The sequence below is a fragment of the Moschus berezovskii genome, chromosome 28 (assembly GCF_049115385.1).
Source record: "Moschus berezovskii isolate FMDL1 chromosome 28, NW_MosBer_1.0, whole genome shotgun sequence".
NCBI classification, from domain to species: Eukaryota; Metazoa; Chordata; class Mammalia; order Artiodactyla; family Moschidae; genus Moschus; species Moschus berezovskii.
Window position 1 is genome coordinate 3950003 of NC_142487.1, and position 25144 is coordinate 3975146.

The 25144-nt window shown below is 39.5% G+C and overlaps 1 protein-coding gene and 1 long non-coding RNA gene across 2 annotated transcripts in view; one reads left to right on the forward strand and one right to left on the reverse strand.

Annotated features, from left to right (window-relative positions):
* THOC1 (THO complex subunit 1) overlaps positions 1-19662 on the reverse strand; it is a 37580-nt gene extending 17918 nt beyond the window's left edge. Inside the window, exons 1-11 of the mRNA XM_055417123.2 lie at positions 19511-19662; positions 16756-16829; positions 16601-16661; positions 15317-15383; positions 10767-10885; positions 10275-10323; positions 9767-9862; positions 4585-4667; positions 3597-3670; positions 2013-2121; positions 682-813 (exon numbers count right to left, since the gene is read on the reverse strand). Coding sequence (XP_055273098.1) covers positions 682-813; positions 2013-2121; positions 3597-3670; positions 4585-4667; positions 9767-9862; positions 10275-10323; positions 10767-10885; positions 15317-15383; positions 16601-16661; positions 16756-16829; positions 19511-19564 — 918 coding nt within the window. The 5' untranslated portion in view covers positions 19565-19662. The remainder of the gene's footprint in view (positions 1-681; positions 814-2012; positions 2122-3596; positions 3671-4584; positions 4668-9766; positions 9863-10274; positions 10324-10766; positions 10886-15316; positions 15384-16600; positions 16662-16755; positions 16830-19510) is intronic.
* LOC129549749 (uncharacterized) lies at positions 19631-22992 on the forward strand. The gene is made up of 2 exons (XR_008684671.2): positions 19631-19765; positions 20203-22992. It is a non-coding gene; the product is annotated as an uncharacterized LOC129549749 (long non-coding RNA).
* The last annotated feature ends 2152 nt before the right edge of the window (positions 22993-25144 follow it).

The following is a 25144-nucleotide window of genomic DNA, read 5'->3' on the forward strand; positions in this document are numbered from 1 at the left end:
TTGTAACTGAAAAAAACTTACTTATTAAACTGTATAAATAAAATTAGCAGGGAATTTTAAAACCCCTTGTTTGTACCTAAATGGCAAACTAATTACAAAATATTTTCATAAATGCAAATTAAATCCTAACTTAAGGTTCAAATATATGTACATGAAAGTAACTAAAACCCACTTGCTGCTGCTAAGTCACTTCAGTCGTATCCGACTCTGTGTGACCCCATAGACGGAAGCCCACCAGGCTCCCCCGTCCCTGGGATTCTCCAGGCAAGAACACTGGAGTGGGTTGCCATTTCCTTCTCCAATGCGTGAAAGTGAAAAGTGAAAGTGAAGTCGCTCAGTCGTGTCCGACCCTTAGCGACCCCACGGACTGCAGCCTACCAGGCTCCTCCATCCATGGGATTTTCTAGGCAACAGTACTGGAGTGGCTTGCCATTGCCTTCTCCGAAAACCCACTTATCCTAAAGTAAATTTACAAAACAGACAATGCAGAACAATTTCGTTTACCTTTGAAATCAGTCTTACTTCTACAAGAAAAAAACAGGACTCTCAAACTAACATTTATCAGTTTTAACAAAAAATAAAGTCAGAAACTTTTCTACCGTATTTAACTTACAAGGGTATCAGCTAAATAAAAAAAAAAAACATTTCTTACTGTGCTTCCTGCAAAAAGGAGATTCATACCTTTTCACTTGTTAAAAATTTTGCAAAATATACATGCTCTCCTCCTGTTTTCAATTCTTCCATCTTTTTCCTTGAGGCCTGAGTATCATCTAATTTATAACTCTTAAAAACAGCTAGGACTTCTTCAGAATACTGCAAAATAAAAATACTAATTAATTTGGCACTGTTGCCCAATCACTTGCTTAGTGCTTCTCTATATCAAAATAATCTATAATTTATTCCCAGTTAACCATATATGCATACTGAAGGCATATTAAGGAAGAAAAATTATGACAGCAAAATAGGATAAAACTATTCTGTGTGAGATTTTATGGTTATTCTAAAACTAGGAATAAGCTCTCTACTTCTGAGGATATGTGATTTCTTAAGTAGTATGTGTAAGGAGAAAACAGAGAAGGGAATGTTTTGAAAGAATAAAGAAATTTGTAAAGATAGCTATCTAATCAGCAGTGGGAACTTTCAAGCCTTTCTGTGCTAAAGACAGCGACCAAATAAAAACATAATGTCAAACCCTATCCAGTTGAGGGACAATTCCAAGTGACCTCTCACTTACTATTTAATCTCAATTTGGACAGTTATGGGGGAAAAAAAATGTACTGCATATAAAGTAAAAACTTTATTGCATATAAAACTTTAAAAAGTAACACAGAATACACACCATTCTACTTTTAAAAGCTATACCTATTAACTTTAGATTCTGATTACAACAAAAAGGACAAACTGACCTTTAAGTAGCCAAGAAAAGAAATAGAGAATTCTTTAAAAAAAAATAGAAGTTAGCAAATTTTTCCTGCAAAAGTCAGACAGCAAATATTTTAGACCATATGACTCATCAAATGGTCTCAACCAAAAGTCGGCCATTATATCACAAAAGCAATCACAAATAGGTAAATTGTTGGTGTGGCTTGCCAATATTGTATTAACTTTATTTACAAAAGCAGGCATTAGGCTGCATGTGGTCCAAGGCCATAGTCTGCAGAGTCCTGTTCTAACAGGATAGCCAAAATAATTCTCTGCAAAATAAAAGCAGAATGTAGTCTGCAAACAGTTCACCAATGCATGTTGAAAATACTATGTAAAAAATCAAACCAATATAAAAAACCAAAGCTGTAACTACTAACCTTTAAATCCTCAAATAACTTTTAAACTACTCTCAAAATCAACTGTTTACATAGTAATCTACAGCTTACCATCTATATTATGAAATAGGTATAAAAACATAACAGGCAGAAGAACTAAATAGTGAAAAGTAGGCTGGACAAGAGTCAAGTTCTGATTCTGCCATTAGCTATAAAATAATGGGCTTTTGGTACTCTGCAATGGCAACTCACCTTGAGAAAAGTTTTCCATGAGATTTTCTCATAGCATTGCACAGGGTTCCTAAAGTAATCCTGAAGTGACCAAAATTTTCGGTACAGGTTGTAATCAATTGGAATGGAGCTGATAAAACAAATGTTACGTTAAATAAATCATTTAAAGTCCTTTTAGAAATATCTAAATGCTTTAGTTTTCCTTGGGGCACAAATCCTTTTAAAAAGCTAATGAAATCCATGGCCTCTTTCCCCAGAAAAGAATACAAATTCATAAATACTTATATAAACTTTACTATAAATAATTTCAGGGGTTCTCAGACCCTTATTCTGTCTTTATCTTCGGTAGTGGAACCCCTGAATTTTGGCTGGATACATTCAGAATTTAAGGCTATGTTCCCAACCTCTCTTGCACCAAGTGTGGCCATGTGATTAGATTCTGCCCAATCAGTTGGGAGTGGGAGTCACATGTGCTTTGTGGGTCATTTTCCACCATTTTCCTTTTCCCTGGCTGGAAGGCAGTTGTGATGATGAGCCATCCAAGACTACAGGAAAGAAAGTAAATACCCAGGGACAGTAGACTAAGAAGTTAGAAGGAACCTGGGTCCCCAGACGATCTCCCTCAAGAGGGCTACTGCATCAGCCCTGAAGCACCTGTCTTCAGACTTTTACACGAGAAAGAAATTAATTTCTATGTGGTTTAAACTAATGTTCATTTGACTCTAATGTTAAAAGTCAAAGGCGCTATATCCCAACCAACACACTAAGTTAAGGAGACCTAGTAGGGAACAAACACATTAGGTATATATCAATTTAGGATTACAAAAATGGCATTACTAGTTCAATCTGGATACATTACAAATCTTCACTGTGAACACATATTCTTTTAATTTTTCAAGCAATCTTTATGCTACAAACTGCTTCAACTTTTGATTTTAAAACAGACGTTTAGACTTTATATCAGCAAATCCTGTTATTAGAAATGGTCAACGAAGTCTTTTAGTATTTAACCATATGTTAAAAATGGTTGCGGTATCAACTTACTTCATATCCTCCAATATCTAAATTATTTCCACATCACCACTTAAAATTAATTCTGTCTGTAAACATAATTGCATACTAGCTTACTGCATTCTTTCTGAATAAACCTTAAAAAGTTGAACCTATGGATTACAGTTAGCATCTTTGCTAAGCTTCATGCCCAGACAAATATTCCAAGAAACACTGTAATTTTATATGGGAAACATGAAGTAAGATTAGTGATCCATATAGCACCATGATCTCCAAGTGAAATGGAAGGGAGAAAGGGAGGAGCTGCCTGTGGTTAGCTTTTCAAACGTTATGCATCTATAGAAGGTTGGCCACACCTAAACAACAGACTGCCTGCACACAATTTAGAAACCAACTGATTCAGTCCATTAGTGATTTAGTTGTTCACATTTTAAGACATATATATAAAGTTACAAATAAAAGGAATCTGTAAGCATTATTTCCTTCCTCCTTGTCTACACTCTCCTACCTCCTTCCTCTCTGTACCTTAGTATTTGGTAAATCATTAAGGTATTTTCCGTGTAAACCAAGAAATCTGAACTTCTAAACACTCACCAAGTTGTTGGAGCTTCATCATCTCCCATTTCACCTTCTTCTACATCCATTCCTTCTTCTCTGTCCTCTGTGTGCTAAATTTAAAAAATGTACATTTGGTCATGAAGCAGTTGTCAGGCAGGAGAGAATTCTCTATGACAGGGGTCCAAGAACTCAAAAGCAGTATGACAATAAGATAATCATGAAGACACAGTGTAAAGTTTTAAACCAGTACTTTTCCAAATATGGTCAGTAGATTCTCTCCACGAATAGAGAATCTATGGCAAAACATGATTTGGAAATACAGTACACAATGATCTTTTGTGAGAAGTGAGAAGATCATTAATACACTAAGGACTCCGTAAATCACAGTAACTAACTCTCAAAGGGAATTTAAATAGTTTTTGTCCCCAACTTAAATTGAACTCTGAAAATCTTCCCCAACTCGTACACATAACACTTATTATCTGGAAATTCTTTAGGATATGCTTGGTGTCCAGCTCCATATTGAAAAATTTTAAACACAGAATAATCCAAGAAATACCTAAAAGATACATAAAAGGGAAAGGAAAAATCTTGAAGTCAGTATCATTTCCAAACTAACAATGATTACAATTTAAGGGATAAATTAAGTATTCTGATTAATGTGAAATATTAGTTATACCTAATTAAAAAATTTTTAAACTTTATAACTTGCTCCTAAATGAAGAGCAGGTAATGAATGTCCAACAATTTGCCAACACTGGACTGTTTTCAATGCCATGTATGCTCAGTCGTGTCTGACTCTTTGTGACCCCATGGATTGTACAGCCCATCACGCTCCTCTGTCCATAGAGTTTTCTAGGCAAGAACACTGGAGTTTGTTATTTCCCTTTCCAGGGGATCTTCCCTGACCCAGGGATTGAACCCATGTCTCCTGAGTATTCTTTACCACTGTGCCACCTGGGAAGTCCTAGTTATCTCAATAACAAACTTAAAATATGTTCTCTTGATTTCACATCAGCCTCACCTTCTGACCCAATGTGCTTTCCTGTTCATTGGTATTGAAAACAGTGACATTTTCCAGATTAAATTGACTCTGCAAGTTAAGACCTATTAAAAAAACAAACAAACAAAAAAAGATTTTCAAAGCAAACCCAAACACCTAAACCATTTAAGGATACAACTTTGTTGTCATATAACTAAAATATATAAAATGATAAATAACTAAGCAAAAGATCGAGTCAGAAATAGTATCACACTTGATTTTCAAATTCTTTCTAAAATTCATTTCTTGAAGGTGCTTTTGGAGTATGGAGAATTCTATATATACTAATACAGATATAGTTGATCTGTTTTTTATGAATATTCTAGAACAATTTTACAGAATGCTTTATGTACTAATTTATGATTTTGCTGAAGCACAATCAGAAACTGTATTACTCAGATAGTATAAATGTGTAATAATAAGTACAAAAAAAGTTATAGTGAGAGCCATGTTTCTCACTGTCAGGGAAAGAAGTTAGAAATAAGCAGGTCTACTAGTGTGAGATTAGACTCACAAGTTATCAGTCACTATGATATCGCTGTTTTTGGTAGAAAAAAAAGTAGACAGATAACATAAATAAAGATGCATATGTGTATGTTAGTATCTACACATATCTTTCCAAGCTCTGTCCACTGAGACGGCTTAGAAGCAGTGATAGTCTAGTAATAATTAGCATATCCAGGGCCCAGATCTTGTCTTCTAAACACCATTTTAAAAATAAGACAAATCAGGCTCTTTGGAGAAGTGGCTGATTCCAGTGGCTGAGAAGGAAAAATACATGATGCACCTGGTCTATCCTTTTATATCAGGAATGCATGAAAGAGAGCCCAATGGGGAGAACTAGAACAATCTGAACAAAGTAAATAACGATATTGTGAGATTATAATTCATATAAAATAAATATTCATGAGTTTCATTTTTAAATAGATGATTGAACTGATAAGTAAACAAGGGGAAAGACAACTGTTTTTCTCTTTTTTTGGCTGCGTTGCATGGCTTATGGGATCTTACTTCCCTGACCAGGGATCAAACCTGGGATTTCAGCAGTGAAAACTCAGAGTCCTAACCACTGGTCCATCAGGAAATTCCAGAGACAACTCTTCTTTAGAGAAGAATCCCAATTCATAAATGTAGAAGGTATGAAAGAGATAGAAAATCAACACCAGGAAACCTAATAATAATCGCTATAGGCAAGATCCACTGATGAACGCTACTAAACTCAGTGGGCAAAGATTTAAGGAGGAAAAGAATATTTGCAAAGCCTCAAAGTATCTCCCTCCAAATATTTATTAATTACAAAGGGGAAAATAGTAGCTTTGTAGTAGAGAAATATAGCATTCAAGGATACCATCTTAATTAGGTGATCAAGGATAACACCCCAGTAAAAAGACACATCAACACCATGCTGAAACGATGCACCGAGAAAAGCACATCACCTCTGTGGTCTTCTTCCTCTAATCCACAACTGCAATCTAACTATGAAAAACACCAGACAAACGTAAATTGAAGGGCATTCTACAAAATACCTGACCAGGACTCTTCAAAACTATGAAGGTCATGAAAGAAATGGCAAAGTCTGAGAAACTGTCAGCGACTGGAGAGACTGAAATGACGTTACAAGTAAATGCAGGGCCCTGGACTGGACCCTCACACAGAAAAGAAAGCAGGGATAAAACTGACAAAGTCTGAATAAAACACTGCACCGATGCGGACTTCTCAGTTGTGATAAATGTACATAGCATGTAAGAGGTTAACGTTAGGTGAAGCTATTCAGGTACTTTATAGTATCTTTACATACACATATACTCTAGACTTTAAGTCTAAAATTATTCTAAAACAAAAAGACTTTTTTTTTTGTAAAGAAAAATTAATATGCCAGATGAAGTTACTAAGCTAGTGAATGAACTTGGCTCACCATTCTGTATTACTTAAAATATCTCTGTCTATTCTCAATAGCACATAATTCTCCATTAGGTTAAAATTTCAGTCATACTTATCTAAATTTAATGGATAAACCACATGCTAAAACAGCTTTCTAAAGGTCTTGGGATATACTCTACTCTCTTCAACATCTACAAACACAAGAAAAGAAAAAGTACTACAAGATATCCCAAAATGCCAACCTAGTTTATGTTAGTAAGGATGTTTGGAAACTGGAAGGCATTTGCATCAATGATAAGACTGTAAAATGAAGCAGCCACTTTGGAAAACAGTCTGGTAGCTCATCAAGAATTTAAACACAGAGTTACCACGTGACCCAGTAATTCTACTCTTATATATACCTCCAGGAGAAATTAAAACAGTTACCATATGACCCATCAATTCCAGTCTATGGATATGCCCAAGAGAAGTGAAAACATACATCCACACAAAACTTGTACACAAATGTTCACAGCAGCATTATTCGTAACAGCCAAAAAGCAAAAGCAACTCAAGTGTCCATTAACTGATAAATGGATAAACAAACTGCAGTCTATCCATACAGAGAATATCATTCAGTTGTAAAAAAAAGAATGACCTACTGATACATACAACACAGAGGAACCTTGAAGATGCTAAGCTAAGAAAGCCAGTCACAAAAGACCACGTATTGTAATATTCTATTTTTTTAAATGTCTAGAATAGGAGAAATCCACAGAGATGAGTAAGTAGATGACCTATTCTTCGGGGCCTGGGAGAGAGGGCAGGGATGGGGGTAAGTGCAGAGTGACAGTCAGCGGGCACAGGGCTCTTGTAGGAGGAGAAATGTTTTAAAATCAGCTGCAGTGATGACTGCACAACCCTGTAAATATACTAAAAAACAGAAAACTGCACATTTTCAGTGGAGAACTGTATGGTATGTGAATTCACATCTCAGTAAAGCTGTTAAAAAATATAAAAATTGAGCTTCCAGTAACAGAAGGCTAATAATTAACTAGCTAATTAACAATTCAGATTAATCCTCTCACTAAGGACAACTACAAACTTGGATCAATTACATTAATTCTATAAATTCTTACAGAGCATAAACCCTCTTCACAGCACTGTTTTAGACAATGAAATAGAAAAACTGGTTTTCCTTAAAAACTGTAAAGAGCTAACGTTCAGTGGAGAATATATGGCAAAAACCAAGAAGGCAAGAAAGATAAGCAATGCAGCGTCAGCACTCAAAGCCACTTCCGTTTGTCAAACAGGAAAAATCAGTTGCAAAACTGAGCCACTCTTTTAGCAGCTTCCTGAAGTGAGGATGTTAAAAATAAATCTGAGTCCAAGGAAGATGCGGAATCTAATAAATCCTACCCCAACCATCTTCTAGGCTGGGACGTACAGGGCTACGTCCTCGGATAGGGATGAACCAAACTGCAGCCCAGTGCCAAGTCTTCTCGATGACCTAAGCAATCACAGACCTTAAGCTGGGCTAGATGAAGGTAAGTTTACACTAGTCACAGTACCTTCTAAGGTGCCTGGCAGATCATGAAAGCCCTTTCTGGAGAAAAGTGTCTAACCCAGGCCTCCAAATTATTCCTTCAGATATCTTCTCAAACATAACATCAAACGCTAACCAGAAACACACAAAGAGATAAGACACCATGAGGAAGAAAAAGCCACAAAGACTTAAGACACTGGAATTATCAGACACATAAACAAAAGTAACAACGCTTCCCCAATTAGACAATTAAGAAGTTTGAAAACAGTAGGGAATAAGGAACTAAAAAGTGACACAGCAGACTTAAAAAAAAGACTTTCGAGAAACATACAATTACTGAAATTAAGAACTCATTTTGCAACAGATTATTCATAGATGAACAGAGAAGTAATAAACTAGAAAACATTTCTAAAGAAATCATGCAGAATGTGATGGAAAGAGAGACAGATGAAAAATGTAGAAAGTGTAAGAGACACACAAGAGAACTAGAGTTCCATAAAGAGAAAGCAGCATACACAGTATCTGAAGAGATATCAGCTTAGATTTTTACAAAGTGGATGAAGGACAACCAATGCACAAGCTCAAGAGGCCCACAAATCTGAAGAATGATAAATTTAAAAAATCCATGCTTAGATACATTATATAAAACTGAAAAACTGAAAACCCCACAAACAAAAAAACAAACAAAAATTCAAAGAAAAAGAAAATTTCAAGAGCAAACAGAGAAAAAAACAAAACTAGATTATCTTCAAAGGAGTTAGAATGACATCTGACTCCTCTCTAGAAGACTAAAGCAATGATGACCTTCCACTAAATGAAATCCTATATCCAGTGCTAACCTACAATCTCTATACTTCAACCATTCTATTTAATTTTCAATCATTCTTCAAGAGTAAAGAAATAAAGATTTTCAGACAAAACAAAATTTTCACTAAAGAAAAGTCTAAAGGGGAAAATAGTCACAGGTTGAGGATCAGAAATACAAGCTGTAAATACACTGGTAAACTGAAATTAATCCTGACCACATTTAAATAAGAGGAAAGGAAAAAAGCAGATACAACAGGACAAAAAGTCACAGGTAATTTTGCCACTGCTAACACACACTGTAGGTCTTACCACAAGCAGGTACTGTTGTAAGCTCTTCACATATTTTAACTCATTTAATCCTTACAACAACATGTGAAGTAGGTGTTAGATTAGCCTGATATCAAGGAAGGGGTGACTGAGGCAGACAGTTAAAATCTGGCATATCTGAACAGACTATGGAGGGCTCAAGAGAACTGCCATGCTTCACTTTTGGACCTGAACAGTGTACCCAACTATTTGCTTTATAATTATTATACTATATGCTTACTTTATATACTTTTCATACTACTGTTATATTTCACAATGATAAAAGAAATGAACAAAAGTAAATGAGGCTAAACAGTAGTGACTGAAGAAGAAAAATAGAAGCAGAAAAATTGGCAAGTATTAGGAAATGAAATAAAAACATGATTCATGTCGACATATTTCAGTGTGATTCAACTGTACATTATTAATAAGCTTTGAACTTGAAGAATCAATGGCTTTGAGCGTTACCTGTATTATACACTGGAATAGGTACAACTATTTACAAGTAAAATCAAGTGACAATTTCCTATGCTATCTTTCAACTTTTTAAGAACCTTTTTTTAAAAAAAATCATCATGGTATACTCTAGTCCATGAAAAACAGGTAAAAATTTTCCTGCAAAGCAATTTATGTACAAAAGCTCACCTGATTTCTCAGATAAAGGGAAAAGCCTGGCCAAAAAGAGTTGAATTCGTCCACAGAAGACTGTATTCTGGGATTTTGATAATCTTCGTAGGAGATCTAACAACAAACGGAAATAAAGGTTACACAGAAGAGATCATTCTATATTTATTACAATATACCCAAGTGTCTTAACCAGTTCAAAAGTATCTTCCTAAAGAAGCAGTTCTCAAAATGGGGGTAGAAACTACTTTTTGTCACAAAACAAAGGACTAGAAAATTAAAAATAAAATGAGTTTAACATGGACAAGATAAACTTTACTCAACTTTTTGGTTTTCATTAAGTTTATACCTAGAACAGGAATAGATAAATTTAAAGCAAATGATCAGTTTTAATAAATCAGACTGCTACTTTAAAATGAAGATACAATCTACTTAAAAAAAATTTTATCACCTATGTTTAATTCAACCACCTGGTGTCCTGGTCATATTTCCTTCTTAAAAACCAATCATTTACTGCTGAGTTACTTACCATTGCACATACGTAGTAAATAATTTTTCCCAGCAGAATAGAATGTATTCTGAAATTAAGACAGAAATTATTACTGTTGTTCTGAAGGTGCTGCACATTCTTCAGTAGTAAGTCACAGGAAGTAAGGTTTTAAAGAACACTAATATGTGCTGAATCTACTATACAGCTTTCACTTTTTCCAAGCAAATAACATTTTTAATGAAATAAAAATATTTTCAAACATATAACAAATACGATTCTAAGTAACTTTTACAACATACAAAAGTATCTGTTTTCAAGGTAACTGTTTCTACTCAAATTTTGTACTGTCATTTTTTTCATGTGACTCTTACTTTGCTTTTCCAAGAGAGCAGAACATATAATTCTCATAAAGACAAACTTTTTAGCAATCAGCAAAGTCAGAAATAAAAGCAAGAAACAAAACAAACTACCCTCAGAACTCTGGATCTATAGAAAGCTAAAGTTAGTAGAAAAAGAAACGAAGGCACTTACTGATTTCCAAGTAGCAACATTTCTTTCCACGAAAGTGAATATTGTGTCACACTGATCCAAAGGAAGACAGTCCAAAACATCTCCCAACAATACAAAAGGTGTAGACGCCGTACAAATACCTTCAAGTGGAGCACAAGCCAATTTAAAAGTTTAAAATACGGCTGAGTAAAAGAGCTCATGCAAAAAATTTTGAAGATGATCTTAAAGGTACAGTTTGTCAATCCTAACAAGGTTGTAAAAGGCAAGAAACAGAAGCAACCTAAAAGTCCCCAAGGAAGATATACTTAAGTAATTTTGGTATGTGATGATAATCATCCTTGATAACCCTTCTAGAGCATTTACTATATGTCAGGCACACGAAGTGATTCACATACACTAACACGTGTAATCCTCATAACTCTATGAGGTAGATAACATTATCTCCAGTTTACAGAATGGGAAAACTGACACACAGAGAAGTTAAATATCTTGCCCAAGATCATAGAGCCAGTGAGTGGTAGAGCTGGGATACGAACCCAGAAAGTCTGGCTCCACAGTCTATTTTCTTCACCACTAAGCTATTCAAAAGAATATAATGCAGCCAATTAAAAACGATGGTTATGATGACTATAATAACTTGGAAAATGCTTATGATTGAATGTCAAGTGAAAAAGGCAGGGTTCAAAACTGTATGGATGTTATGGTTATAACAATAAAATCTATTAAAAAGACTGCTGCTGCTGCTAAGTCATTTCAGTCGTGTCCGACTCTGTGTGACCCCACAGATGGAAGCCCACCAGGCTCCCCCTCCGAGAAGCTAAAATCATATACCAAAATAAATGGTAGTTTTTTAAACTAGAAGAACTGGGACTAGTATTTTCCCTTTTCCTCACTTTCAAATGTTCTATAATAATGCTAAACTTAAATTGTCTCATTTGAAAAGATCTAGTTCAAAAATGATAACAAAAAGGTTTGATACTAATTTCAGTTCTTACTATACTTTTAAAGTATACTGTTGTTTCAAAGGAAAAATTGGTAAAATAAAGTTATGTCTAAATTCAATCTTATTAAAGCAATAAACTAAAGACTTTAAGATCATCTAGGCTAGTTAAAAATGCTTTTATTTCCCTGCTCATTCTTCCTTCTATTTTTCGGTAATAGATACTAATACTTGTTAAGGGTTTAGGAAAAGTAGCCACTTCAGCATGGTTTGTAAAAAAAAGTATCTAGGGGCACTATTAGCCCCTGCTGCTGCTAAGTCACTTCAGTCGTGTCCGACTCTGTGCGACCCCATAGACGGCAGCCAACCAGGCTCCACCGTCCCTGGGATTCTCCAGGCAAGAACACTGGAGTGGGTTGCCATTTCCTTCTCCTGTGTGAAAGTGAAAAGTGAAAGTGAAGTCGCTTAGTCGTGTCTGACTAGTAGCGACCCCATGGACTGCAGCCCACCAGGCTCCTCTGTCCATGCGATTTTCTAGGCAAGAGTACTGGAGTGGCTTGCCATTGCCTTCTCCGATAATACTGCATTAATACAGTAGTTCAGAAACAGGAAGTAGTATTTCCAGCTCTGTGCTGCACTGGAAAGATCACAGCTGGAATGTAATATGAGGGATACTGCCTAGAACCAGTGAGGCATAAAGCAGCAAAGTTCAACTCAGTGCAAAGGAAATCTGATCATCGGAACCAGCTGACAGAAATCAAACGGTGAGCTTCATCAACAGTAGCGAATGACCCCCTGCCCAGGACGTTACTGAGGGGAGACAGGACAGGCCAGAGACAAGACGGAACCGGATGACCTCCAAAGGCCTTTAACACTTAGATTTGTGATACTCTGTGTCCTGTATACCCAAGAGACTAGATAGACATATTCCCTGTCCTTAGTCGAAGTATAATTTGGGAAAATACCACACATTTAATAATTACAGAACGTAAGAAAATTACCTAGATTCCACTCTCAAAGATTCAGTAAAACTGAGTGAAAGCCTGGCAGTTAATTTGAAAATAGAGATTCACTGGTGATTTTGATGAGCTGGGTTATGATTCCCCAACACTGTCACAACCCGTGTCCCAGCTTCTATGCTGTCCTCTGAGCTTCATCTTAACCTTGACCACAGACACATCCTCTGAGTCCCCAAACACCTGGCTATGTTCAAGCCTGCATGGTTTTGTTTACAATGTTTTCTGCCTAAGTAGGCTTCTTCCTCTCTGCTGCTGCTAAGTCACTTCAGTCGTGTCCGACTCTGTGTGACCTCATAGACGGAAGCCCACCAGGCTCCCCCATCCCTGGGATTCTCCAGGCAAGAACACTGGAGTGGGTTGCCATTTCCTTCTCCAATGTGTGAAAGTGAAAAGTGAAAGTGAAGTCGCTCAGTTGTGTCCGACCCTTAGCGACCCCACAGACTGCAGCCTACCAGGCTCCTCCATCCATGGGATTTTCTAGGCAAGAGTTCTTCCTCTCTATCACATGGTAAATTCCTACTCAGTCTTTCAAAGCATATAGTACATATTGCATCTAAAAAACTCTTCTGGTACTTTTGTGTAGGCTACTACATCTTTGCTTCTGAAAGCACACTGTATATAAATTATAGTACTTATCATATCCAAACTGTTTATTTTTGTTACGTAGACTATGAGCTTTTTAAAGGTAGGCATTTTTGAAGGTTTTCACCAGTGGAGAGTCTGACACAACAGAAGCTCAATAAATATCTGCCAAGTTGAGTTTAACAAAACATGTTTATGGACAATTTGCAAATCTGTCACATAATAAACAATACAATAATATTGGTCTCAAGAAAAAATTTTTCCCATCAAATTAAAATAAAAAGGTATTTAAACTTTTATTCATGGCTTAACTGAGTTCTTAAGTCCCTATCTTTCTCAAATAAAGTAAAAGTTTTAAACACAGACTTTGTATAATTTTAAGCATTTGCCAACAAAGGTCCATCTAGTCAAAGCTATGGTTTTTTTCAGTAGTCATGTATGGATGTGAGAGTCCATAAAGAAAGCTGAGCACCGAAGAATTGATGCTTTTGAACTGTGGTGTTGGAGAAGACTCTTGAGAGTCCCTTGGACTGCAAGGAGATCCAACCAGTCCATTCTAAAGGAGACCAGTCCTGGGTGTTCGTTGGAAGGACTGATGCTGAAGCTGAAGCTCCAGTACTTTGGCCACCTGATGCGAAGAACTGAGCCATTGGAAAAGACCCTGATGCTGGGAAAGATTGAAGGCAGAAGGAGAAGGGGATGACAGAGGATGAGATGGTAGGATGGCATCACCGACTCGATGGACATGAGTCTGAACAAGCTCCAGCAGTTGGCAACGGACAGGGAGGCCTGGCGTGCTGCAGCCCATAGGGTTGCAAAGAGTAGGACACGACTGAGTGACTGAACTGAACTGACTGAAGCATTAAGAACATTACCAGTTCACAAGAGTATCGTATCAGGATAATCAATGAATGGAGTAGATGCTGCAAACTGTCTGACAGGAGCTGGCAAGGACACTCCAGGCAGTACTCGTTAGAATATGCTTAACAAATGAATGATGAGTAAGCATTTCATATAAGTTTAACTCCTAAAGCCAAAATTGATCAACTACTTAAGTCCACAAAATTGCTTGCGGCTACACTGGAAGATCACTTTTACCTTGTATGTTTCAGTTTTTTTGTAGGAATAAGTATCAAAATAATAAATGTGAATAGTGCTTTACAGATTAAAAGGCACTTTTCACATAAATTATATGAATAAATCAAAGGAATATTTTTACCAGACTAATTAAAAAAGAGTACTGATGAACTACTTTTTCATCGCTTCTTTATGCAAATATTTAATGAGCTACCACTGTGTATTAGTCACTGTGTACTTACTACATGCCGTGTTAAAAGTCTGCTGAAACTGCCTCCTACTACCCCTGGCCCACCTTAACCAACCTCTCCCTAGTTTTCCTGCCAGCAGTTTCCCCCACCCCATGCCTTTCCCACAGGTACTCCTTAGCACAGCATACAAAGCCCTTTACAGACGATCCTAACTTACCCTCCTGCTTCTTTCCTCATGGTTCTCATCTTCCTCTCACCATTCCGCTCCAGTTTTTTTACAGCCCTTACACCCCAGCTCCTAAGTTACAGTTTTCTTTCTAGCCCATCGTGGTCCCTTCATACTCTGAACTTTAAAGAATCACCTCAACTATACTTCATTCCCACTTCAATTACCCCCAATAAGATATTTACATGTGTTTTCTCCCTGAACAACTAGGGTCCTTGTAGGCAGGGAATATGTTTTATTCATCACTGAATCTCCAAGTCCTAGCTCAGTACCAGGCACATAGTGGATACTCAATAAATAGGCATTGGATGAACAAAGTAAGTGGAGAACAAAGAAATGTCAAAGTGTGCACTCTATATTAGTGACAAGAAATAACTGTGAGCTAATTTCAGTGGGACTTCCTGGCAATGGGGGTAGGTAGGCAGAATTTGAAAAATGAACAAAATCAACTAGGCAGAGAGGGATGGGGAGAATACGTTTTCAATAAAGCATGTCAAATCCAGGATTACTTAAAAACCAAAACAAACCATACTTACCTTCAGTTACTCCCCCAATAGCAAGAGAAATAATAGCTAAAACGTTTTCACATGACGAATGATTTATCTACCAACAAAGGAGAAAACAACTTAATTTAGGAACCAGAATTTAGATTAATTTGATAATAAGAAAAACATACCCTCTGACATTAAATTGATTATCACAAACATTTGATAAAGACATTTCTCACAGAGGATAAAATTACTAAGAATATTTTAAAAATGAATGATAAGAGCCCTAACTGTAGAAGTATATTAAATAAACAAGCAGCAGGTGATTCATTTAAAATCCAAGAGTCTTGGGAAGATGGTTATATTAGCATGATTAAGCCTGTAAGCTAATCAAGTACAGATGCTGAGGCCATTAAGTCAGTCAAAGGCACCAGACAAGACTGGGCTGGGGGATTAACTGTACCAGTGCATCAACATGTCTGGGGAAGGGTTTTATTAATAATAGAAGAGAGATGATGCTTATGTTTGACAACATCATAAAAACCAGCATTTATTGAGTGTTTATTAAGTTCCGTTTTATGCAACCCTGTAAAAATGGTGTTTCCTCTCTTACAAACGAAATTGAGGCTCAAAAAAGCAAGGTAACCTTGCCCAATGCCTGACAACAGGTGACTAGGACTGAAGAAGAAGAAAGAATGAATACAGAACTGTCCTAAAGAAAGGGACACTGTTTTATGGCCACTGGAAAAGAATCTAGCTTCTTGGGATCCAAGCTTTGCTAAACGAAGAATAAACTGTTGGAACTTTTCCTTTCATTTGAGTGCTCCACTAATGGTATACAAAGTCAGACTTTTCACGTTTAAATGTATGTACTGAAGTTAGATAGGCTCTTGTTATCTATTACTAACTAAGAAGGAGGCTGCGGATAAGGAAAATGAGGGCCTGGAATCTGTGCTAAACATCCTTGGACTAGACTTCTCATCCACTCCAGGATGTGTCGCTGTTTATACAGCAAAGACAGGGCCCATCTTCAAGTTCTAGTTCTTGCTCAGGAAGACCTCGCGTCAACTTTTCTTATACATACTCAATGGCAGAGGGCTCTACTCATTTATTAAACCAAACTCTTAAACTGCACCTATGCTATCAAAACCCTTATTCATTATGTAACTCCTATGCTGACCATGACCAAGTTAGGTTTCACAGACTAAGCGGTTCACTCCAGTAAAAAAATAGTCATGGTTAAATATCTATTCTAAGAATAAAAGCAAATTAAAAAATAATATTTACTAATCTGTCAGCAAAATTTTAACAATAAAGGAAAAACATACTTACAATTTCTTCTTCTAGAACACCTCTAAAAGCCTGGTCAAGGGTACATTTTTTTTCATTTTCACTATTAAAAACAAAAAAACACCTGCATTTTTAAAACAGCTCAGCGTAAGTATAAAGATTTCAATGAGCCCATGTCATGGATATTAACGCCTTACCTGCCAGGTAACTGGCTAAAGGTATTCAACAAGGGCTTGATATTTTTGCTGTTCAGGGCCTCTCTCGTAGATTTCTAGAGGAAAAAAAAAGCACATAAGTTGAAGGATTTTTTGTTCACTGAAAAACATACCACTCATTAATTGTATGTCTAACTAAAAAATGTTTATACCTGAGAAAAATTACCTATCAGTCATTTCAGCAGTAATTCTCATTCAAATGCTACTTATTCATCACTTGAAGCTTGTTGAGAGCTTCCAAGCTGAGTCTGTCTCATTCCAGGTTTTCCCTCCTACCTTTCCTTTATATGCTATTCATTCTGCTTTTAAAAAAATCTCTTAAGTGGCCCCTTATTTACAGGTTGTGTTTCACAGCTTCCTCTAAAGGTTCTTAATAATGTTATCCCACTCAATCTATCCAACCTTACTTCCCAGTAACCCCCAACACCTACTGTCCACTAGGCTCTAGCCATTTTTCCATCATTTTCTATCAAGTTCACTCTAGTGTATCCATGCACATTGTTCTTCCCACGTGCTCATGCACATTCTATCCATTCTTCAAGACCCAACAGAAGTCCCACCTCCTCTAGGTAGCTTGCACAGCACAGTCCCTGACATCAAGTAAACACTGATGTCTTAAGGTACTAAACCTGCTGACTGTCACAAAGCAGTTGTAATTGAAAAAGAAAAATACTGCCAAGTCATTCACTCTGTGAAAATTCACATACACTTGGCAAATCATCTTGTTACCTCACAGGAGTTACATTTATACTGGAAATGGTCCATTCCTGACTCTGTGAGTAGGCCGTGTAATCTTGGGGCATGCAAGCTCAGTGGTGTCCAACTTTTCGTGACCCCATGGACTGTACCCCACCAGACTCATCTGTCCATGGGATTCTCCTGGCAAGAATACTGGAGCGGGTTGCGCACTCAGGGAATGAACCCACATCTCCTTCGCCTCCTGCAGATTCTTTACCACTGCACCACCTGGGAAGTCTGTAATCTAGAGCACACCCCTTCCTCTCTGTGCTTCATTTTCCCCACCAGTTACATGTATGGGTTGTTGTAGATCCTTATTGGAGAAGGCAATGGCAAGCCACTCTAGTACTCTTGCCTAGAAAATTCCATGGATGGAGGAGCCTGGCGGGCTGAAGTCCATGGGGTCGCTAAGGGTCGGATGCGACTGAGCAACTTCCCTTTCACTTTTCACTTTCACACATTGGAGAAGGAAATGGCAACCCACTCCGGTGTTCTTGCCTGGAGAATCCCAGGGACGGGGGAGCCTGGTGGGCTTCCGTCTATGGGGTCACGCAGAGTCGGACACGACTGAAGTGACTTAGCAGCAGCAGTAGATCCTTATTACCACCAGCAGCAGTGGCATCACCTGAGAACTTGTTAGAAATGCAGAATCTCAGGCCACATTCCTACTGAACCAGAATCTCATTTAACAAGATCCTCAGGTGATCCCAACCCATGTTCAATCTTAAGAAGCACTGGGCCAGATGATCTTCTATTAAATGGTCCCTTCCAGGACTGATATGACCTTGGACATACCTAACAGTTTCTCCTCGCAGAATTACAGAAAACTAGGGACGAATACAGTCAAACCATTTAGAACAGGGTTCTTCATTTGGTGATGGGCAACATATAAAGAATACTGAGTCTGAAGTCAGAAAAACCAGTGAAGCAAATCATTTAACTTCTATGTTTTCGAACTGTGGTGCTGGAGAAGACTCCTGAGAGTCCCCTGGACTGCAAGGAGATCAAAGCCGTCAACCCTAAAGGAAATCAACCCTAAATATTCTTTGGAAGGACTGATGCTGAAGCTCCAAACTTTGGCTACCTGATGCGAAGAGCCGACTCACTGGAAAAGACCCTGATGCTGGGAAAGGCTGAAGGCAGGAGAAGGGGGTGACAGAGGATGAGATGGTTGGGTGGCATCACCGACTCAATGGACCTGAGTTTGAGCAATCTCCGGGACACGGTGAAGGACAGGGAAGACTGGCATGCTGCAGTCCATGAGGTTGCAAAGGGTCGGACACGACTTAGCGACTGAACAACAAAGGCGGGGGCTGCGGGGCGGGCTGCCTCAGTTTCTATCTCATCTACTGCGGAAAATTAAACACCCTACTTTACAGGGCTATACTGAGTTAAATAAGCTAACATCAAAACGCTCTGTAAAGTGTTCCCCCAAATGCTTACTGTTCCCCAAGGCGTAAGAATAAAATGACAGCTGACAACCCTTTCTAAGCTGAGCAGTTTGCCTCGCCCCACTTAGGAGCGTCCTCATAGATCTCTAAGGAGTGCGATACAAAGGGTTAAAGGGTGATGAATAAGCGGCGAGAAGAATCACCTGGCAGTTAGTAGGCGGGGCGGAGGCCGGTTCTCTGGACTATAAACCATTCCCGCCTTCCCTCTAGAGCAGCCCCCTGCCAGTTCTGGAGACATCCGTCTGGCTAAGCGAGCACCGCAGAGGAGCAGGACCCAAACGGAGGTAGTGTGCGGGTGAGGCCTCCACGAAGGGCGCAAGGTCCCGGGACCCGCCGGCGGAAAGGAGGAGGTGGACCGCAGAGGACTCGTGGAAGAGGCAGGTAAGGCGCCTTTGCCGCCTCCCCAGCCCACGACGGGCCGGGAACCCGTCGCCGGGGCGCAACGCCTCTGTCCCCGCTTTACCCCGGTGCAAAATTCGAGTAATTTCAGGGAGAGAAAGCAACTAATAGCGTCGGGACGGGGCCGCGCCCGCCGGCCCGCAACTCACCGTAAACCGCGTCCGCGCTTCGGGCAAGCTGAAGAGCGGCGGCGTCGGAGACATCTTCTTGGCTGCGCGTGCCCGCCGCTTCGTCGCGGCGCCCGCCGATGACGTCAGTCCGGGAGCGACGAGCGTGCCGGCTCGGTGCGCTGCTAGAGCGGCTTGTGGGCGCAGGGGCGGGTCCGGCACGGACGGGCGCGTCCTTGGTGACGGAGGCCGGGAGGGCGCTGGGAGCCAGGGTTCGCCACTCAACGCCCGACCCGGGTTCGTGGGTAACAGCCCAGGGGGTGACTGCGGACGCGCGGCCTCGCGCTGTGCACGCTGCGGTTACAAGCCGTGGCGCGCGGGCTCTTGGCGGGGGTTTTCCTGGTTTGGGACGTCGGCTGTTTACGGCTCGATGGGCCGCAAGGGAAGGTAGCCGCCGTCTGAGAATCCAGCTCAGGCGGCTTATCCGGGAGCTCCGGGCTGGGGAGGTGACGGCGGTGGCCGTCGGATCAAAGTCCTTCTTCCCGAAGGAGCGGTCCCAGCTCCGGATTCGCGGATCTGCCTTGCAGGTCACGGGCCCTGTAAGCTCAGGTGCAGTTCCATCTTCTGAGAAATGAAAGTAATGCTTGTATCCCTGGGCTGTTGAATGAAGTCACGAATGCAAGCGTGGCTTGTGTAGCAATGTAACGTGTGGGGATTCGTTCATTTTGTGGCAGGTGGAGGGCTCTACGGAACGAGGAAGATCGTGGAGGCACGCAGTACTCGGCGCTGGTGGATCGCCGGTGGCGCCAAATCCCCGGGTTAAGGCACCTGTTGCAAGACCGAGTCCTCTTCCCCGTTTCCTCCCTCGTCTCCGCTCACTTGGCCAATGAGAAGACAAGGGGCAGTTGCCTTTCCGTTGGAATTATGCGGTGGGGAAAGAAGCACTGACCCAAACACTTCTATCAGCTCTTACCCACCTGCACGTGTTCCTAAATGAAAGCCTGGCGCGCTTTACCTGGTTCCCTCCGTGGATATCCAGCGAGCGTACAGGACGCTAACGAAAATATAATTTTGCGTCGTCTTGTCCCTAAGTGGGAATTGTGAACAGTGATGGCTACCTGGAGCGTTGCAGGTTTTTTTTTTTAGAATCAATAGAATCGTTCAGGTTTGATTGTACAAGGTACGTTGCCAAATCGCCCAGATCAACTGGTATTAACTGATTTAATAGGTAACTGATGTAATCGGATTGTTATCATATTATGGATGATTATTAACTATGTGGAGTACAGCTAAAGTAAATAAAATTTATGCAAGAGATAAATAATATATATATATATTTTACAAAAATCCAAAGGGAAGAAGAGCTTGAGTTTGTTCATGCATCCATCAAAGTCTAGAATTTAAATTAGCCAAAGACTTAGAATTGTGATTTTTTTCATCACACATTTGCTGTGCACCTGTGCTCTCTATAGCCACTGGACAGTATTTCTTGAATGAATAGTAACTACGTTTGAATGAACAAAATAATATAGATTAATTGCTGTTTTGAGGAGCTGGCAATAAGACAAGGAAGTAAGCAATGCCATTTTAAAAGATACTCATCAAAAATCACTACCAAAGAAATGTTTTAGCATTTAGATCTTAAAAATGCCTTGTAATTCCCAAGCACTTAACCTGTAAGACATTTGATCCTCTAAATGATATTTTAAGGTAACACAGTTATTATGCTCATTTTACACATGAGGAAGCAAACTCAAAGAGAGAGGGTTCCTGATAGAGGTAATTGGCCAAATGAGACTACCCATGGGTTTTGATTAGGATTTTTGAGCTCTTTACATTGTTACAGTGTCTGTAAGTAATAGCCAAGTTTTACTGAGTACCTCCTATAAGCCAGACACTTGTATTAATCCTCCTCCTTAGCATGACATTGTATTTAACAGGCTTGTCTGTCCTGGGTCATATGTTTAGAGAAAGCTGTTTGGAATTTGAACCCCTAACTTTAATCCCAAAGCTTGCATTTTTCTTGAATCTTAACCCATAAATCTTTACAAAGCTATGGACCTGGTTAATGTCTCATGAATTATTCCTTATAATTAGAGAAGGGTGAGGATCATATTGTAATTCATAGCATAAATTTTCTAAGTATGTAATTATACCATTCCAAAGGCAGACATCCAATAATGCATAAACTCTTTAATTGGGCACCTCTTTTTCCTCCTATGTTAGTGCACAATTGTATAAACAGTTAGTACATAACTGTATAAGACTTCAAATCGCAAAAGCAGTCTTGAGAAAGGATAAAACTGAAAGTATCACTTCCTGATTAAAAAAAAAAATTACAAACTATAGTAATCAAAATAATATGGTGCTGGCATAAGAACAGATGTGTAGACCAATGGAATAGAATAAAGAGCCCCCGAATAAATATATGGTCATATATTTGATATTTATATATGGCCAACATATCTTCAATAAGAATGCTTAGAACACACCATGGGAATAGGATAGTCTCTTCAATAAATGATGTTGGGAGGACTTCTCTGGTGGTCCAGTGGTTAAGACTCCACACTTCTAACGCAGGAGATGCAGGTTTGATTCCTGGTTGGGAAACCAGGATCCCTTTTGCCGTGTGGTATGGCCAAAAAAAAATGGCATTGGGAATACTGGACATCCATGTGCAGAGGAAGGAAATCAAACCTTTACCTCACACTATACACTTTTAACGGAGAAGGCAATGGCAAGCCACTCCAGTACTCTTGCCTTGAAAATCTCGTGGACAGAGGAGCCTGGTAGGCTGCAGTCCAGGGGGTCGCTAAGAGTCGGACACGACTGAGCGACTTCACTTTCACTTTTCCCTTTCATGCATTGGAGGAGGAAATGGCAACCCACTCCAGTGTTCTTGCCTGGAGAATCCCAGGGATGGGGGAGCCTGGTGGGCTACCGTCTATGGGGTTGCAGAGTCGGACACAACTGAAGTGACTTAGCAGCAGCAGCATACACTTTAAAAAACCAATTCAAGTTAAAATGGCAGAGGACATAAACAGGAAATTCATACAGAGTGGAAATATGAAAAGATGCTTAGCTTCCTGAGCAATCAGGGAAATGCATAAAACAATACTGTGATATTGTTTTCTCATCTATGAGATTGGCATGAGCTTAAAAGTTTAATGCGTGTTGGTGAGGAGGTTGGGCACCTGTACTCAGCTGATGGAATCTGTTGCAATCATTTTGGAAATGAATTGGCATTTTAGTAAGGTTGAAGATGTAATACCCTTCAATCCCATAATTCTACTCTAGGTATAAACACAAAAGGATTTCTTAGATGTGCATACAAAGAGACATGTGCACGTATTTTATTTCGGTACTGCTGGTAATGCCACAGAATTGAAAACATAAAGTGTCAATGAATCGCTGAATAAATTTTAAAATACTCATTTGCTGAGTTTTTAAGGCAGAGAAAATTAAAGAGCTAAATGTATTTGTTGCAGTGTGAATAAATCTCTTGTTGAAGTGATCATGTTTTACTTATTGAACGCAGTTCTCCTTCATTGTTCAGTTCAGTCGCTCAGTCGTGTCCGACTCTTTGCAACCCCATGAACCGCCACACGCCAGGGCTCCCTGTCCATCACCAACTCCCGGAGTCCACCCAAACCCATGTCCATCGAGTCAGTGATGCCGTCCAACCATCTTATCCTCTGTCATCCCCTTCTCCTGCCCTCAATCTTTCCCAGCATCAGGGTCTTTGCCAATGAGTCAGCTCTTTGCATCAGGTGGCCAATGTACTGGAGTTTCAGCTTCAACCTCAATCCTTCCAATGAACACCCAGGACTGATCTCCTTTAGGATGGACTGATTGGATCTCCTTGCAGTCCAAGGGACTCTCAAGAGTCTTCTCCAATACCACAACTCAAAAGCATCAATTCTTTGATGATCAGCTTTCTTCACAGTCCAACTCTCACATCCACACATGACTACTGGAAAAACCATCGCCTTGACTAGACGGACCTTTGTTGACAAAGTAATGTCTCTGCTTTTTAATATGCTGTCTATGTTGGTCATAACTTTCCTTCCAAGGAGTAAGCGTCTTTTAATTTCATGGCTGCAGTCACCATCTGCAGTGATTTTGGAGCCCAAAAAAATAAAGTCAGCCACTGTGCCCACTGTTTCCCCATCTATTTCCCATGAAGTGATGGGATCGGATGCCATGATCTTAGTTTTCTGAATGTTGAGTTTAAGCCAACCTTTTCACTCTCCTCTTTCACTTTCATCAAGAGATTCTTTAGTTCTTCTTCACTTTCTGCCATAAGGGTGGTATCATCAGGTTATTGATATTTCTCCCACCAATCTTGATTCCAGCTTGTGCTTCTTCCAACCCAGCGTTCCTCATGATGTACTCTGCGTATAAGTTAAATAAGCAGGGTGACAATGTACAGCCTTGACGTCCTTCTTTGCCTATTTGGAACCAGTCTGTTGTTCCATGTCCAGTTCTAACTGTTGCTTCCTGACCTGCATATAGGTTTCTCAAGAGGCAGGTCAGGTGGTCTGGTATTCCCATCTCTTTCAGAATTTTCCACAGTTTATTGTGATCCACACAGTCAAAGGCTTTGGGATAGTCAATAAAACAGAAATAGATGTTTTTCTGGAACTCTCTTGCTTTTTCAATGATCCAGCGGATATTGGCAATTTGATCTCTGGTGCCTCTGCCTTTTCTAAAACCAACTTCAACATTTGGAAGTTCATGATTCACGTATTGCTGAAGGCTGGCTTGGAGAATTTTAAGCATCACTTTACTAGTGTGTGAGATGAGTGCAACTGTGCAGTAGTTTGAACATTCTTTGGCATTGCCTTTCTTTGGGATTGGAATGAAAACACGTTTTCCAGTCCTGTGGCCACTGCTGAGTTTTCCAAATTTGCTGACATATTGAGTGCAGCACTTTCACAGCATCATCTTTCAGGATTTGAAATAGCTCAGCTGGAATTCCATCACCTCCACTAGCTTTGTTCGTAGTGATGCTTCCTAAGGCCCACTTAACTTCACATTCCAGGATGTCTGGCTCTAGGTGAGTGATCACACCATCGTGATTATCTGGGTCGTGAAGATCTTTTTTGTACAGTTCTTCTGTGTATTCTTGCCACCTTTTCTTAATATCTTCTGCTTCTTTTATGTCCATACTGTTTCTGTCCTTTATTGTGCCCATTTTTGCATGAAATGTTTCCTTGGTATCTCTACCAAGATCTCTTCTTGAAGAGATCTCTTTTCCATTCCATTGTTTTCCTCTGTTTCCTTGCCATGAAGAAGGCTTTTTTTTTTTATCTCTCCTTGCTATTCTTTGGAACTCTGCATTCAGATAGGTATATCTTTTCTTTTCTCCTTTGCCTATCACTTCTCTCTTTTCTCAGCTATTTGTAAGCCCTCCTCAGACAACCATTTTGCCTTTTTGTATTTCTTTTTCTTGGGGATGGTTTTGATCACCACCTCGTGTACAATGTCACGAACCTCCGTCCATAGTCACTCTGCCTATCAGATCTAATCCCTTAAATCTATTTGTCACTTCTACAGTAAGGGGTTTGATTTCAGTTCAGTTCAGTTCAGTCGCTCAGTCGTGACCGACTCTTTGTAACCCCACGAATCACAGCACGCCAGGCCTCCCTGTCCATCACCAGCTCCTGGAGTTCA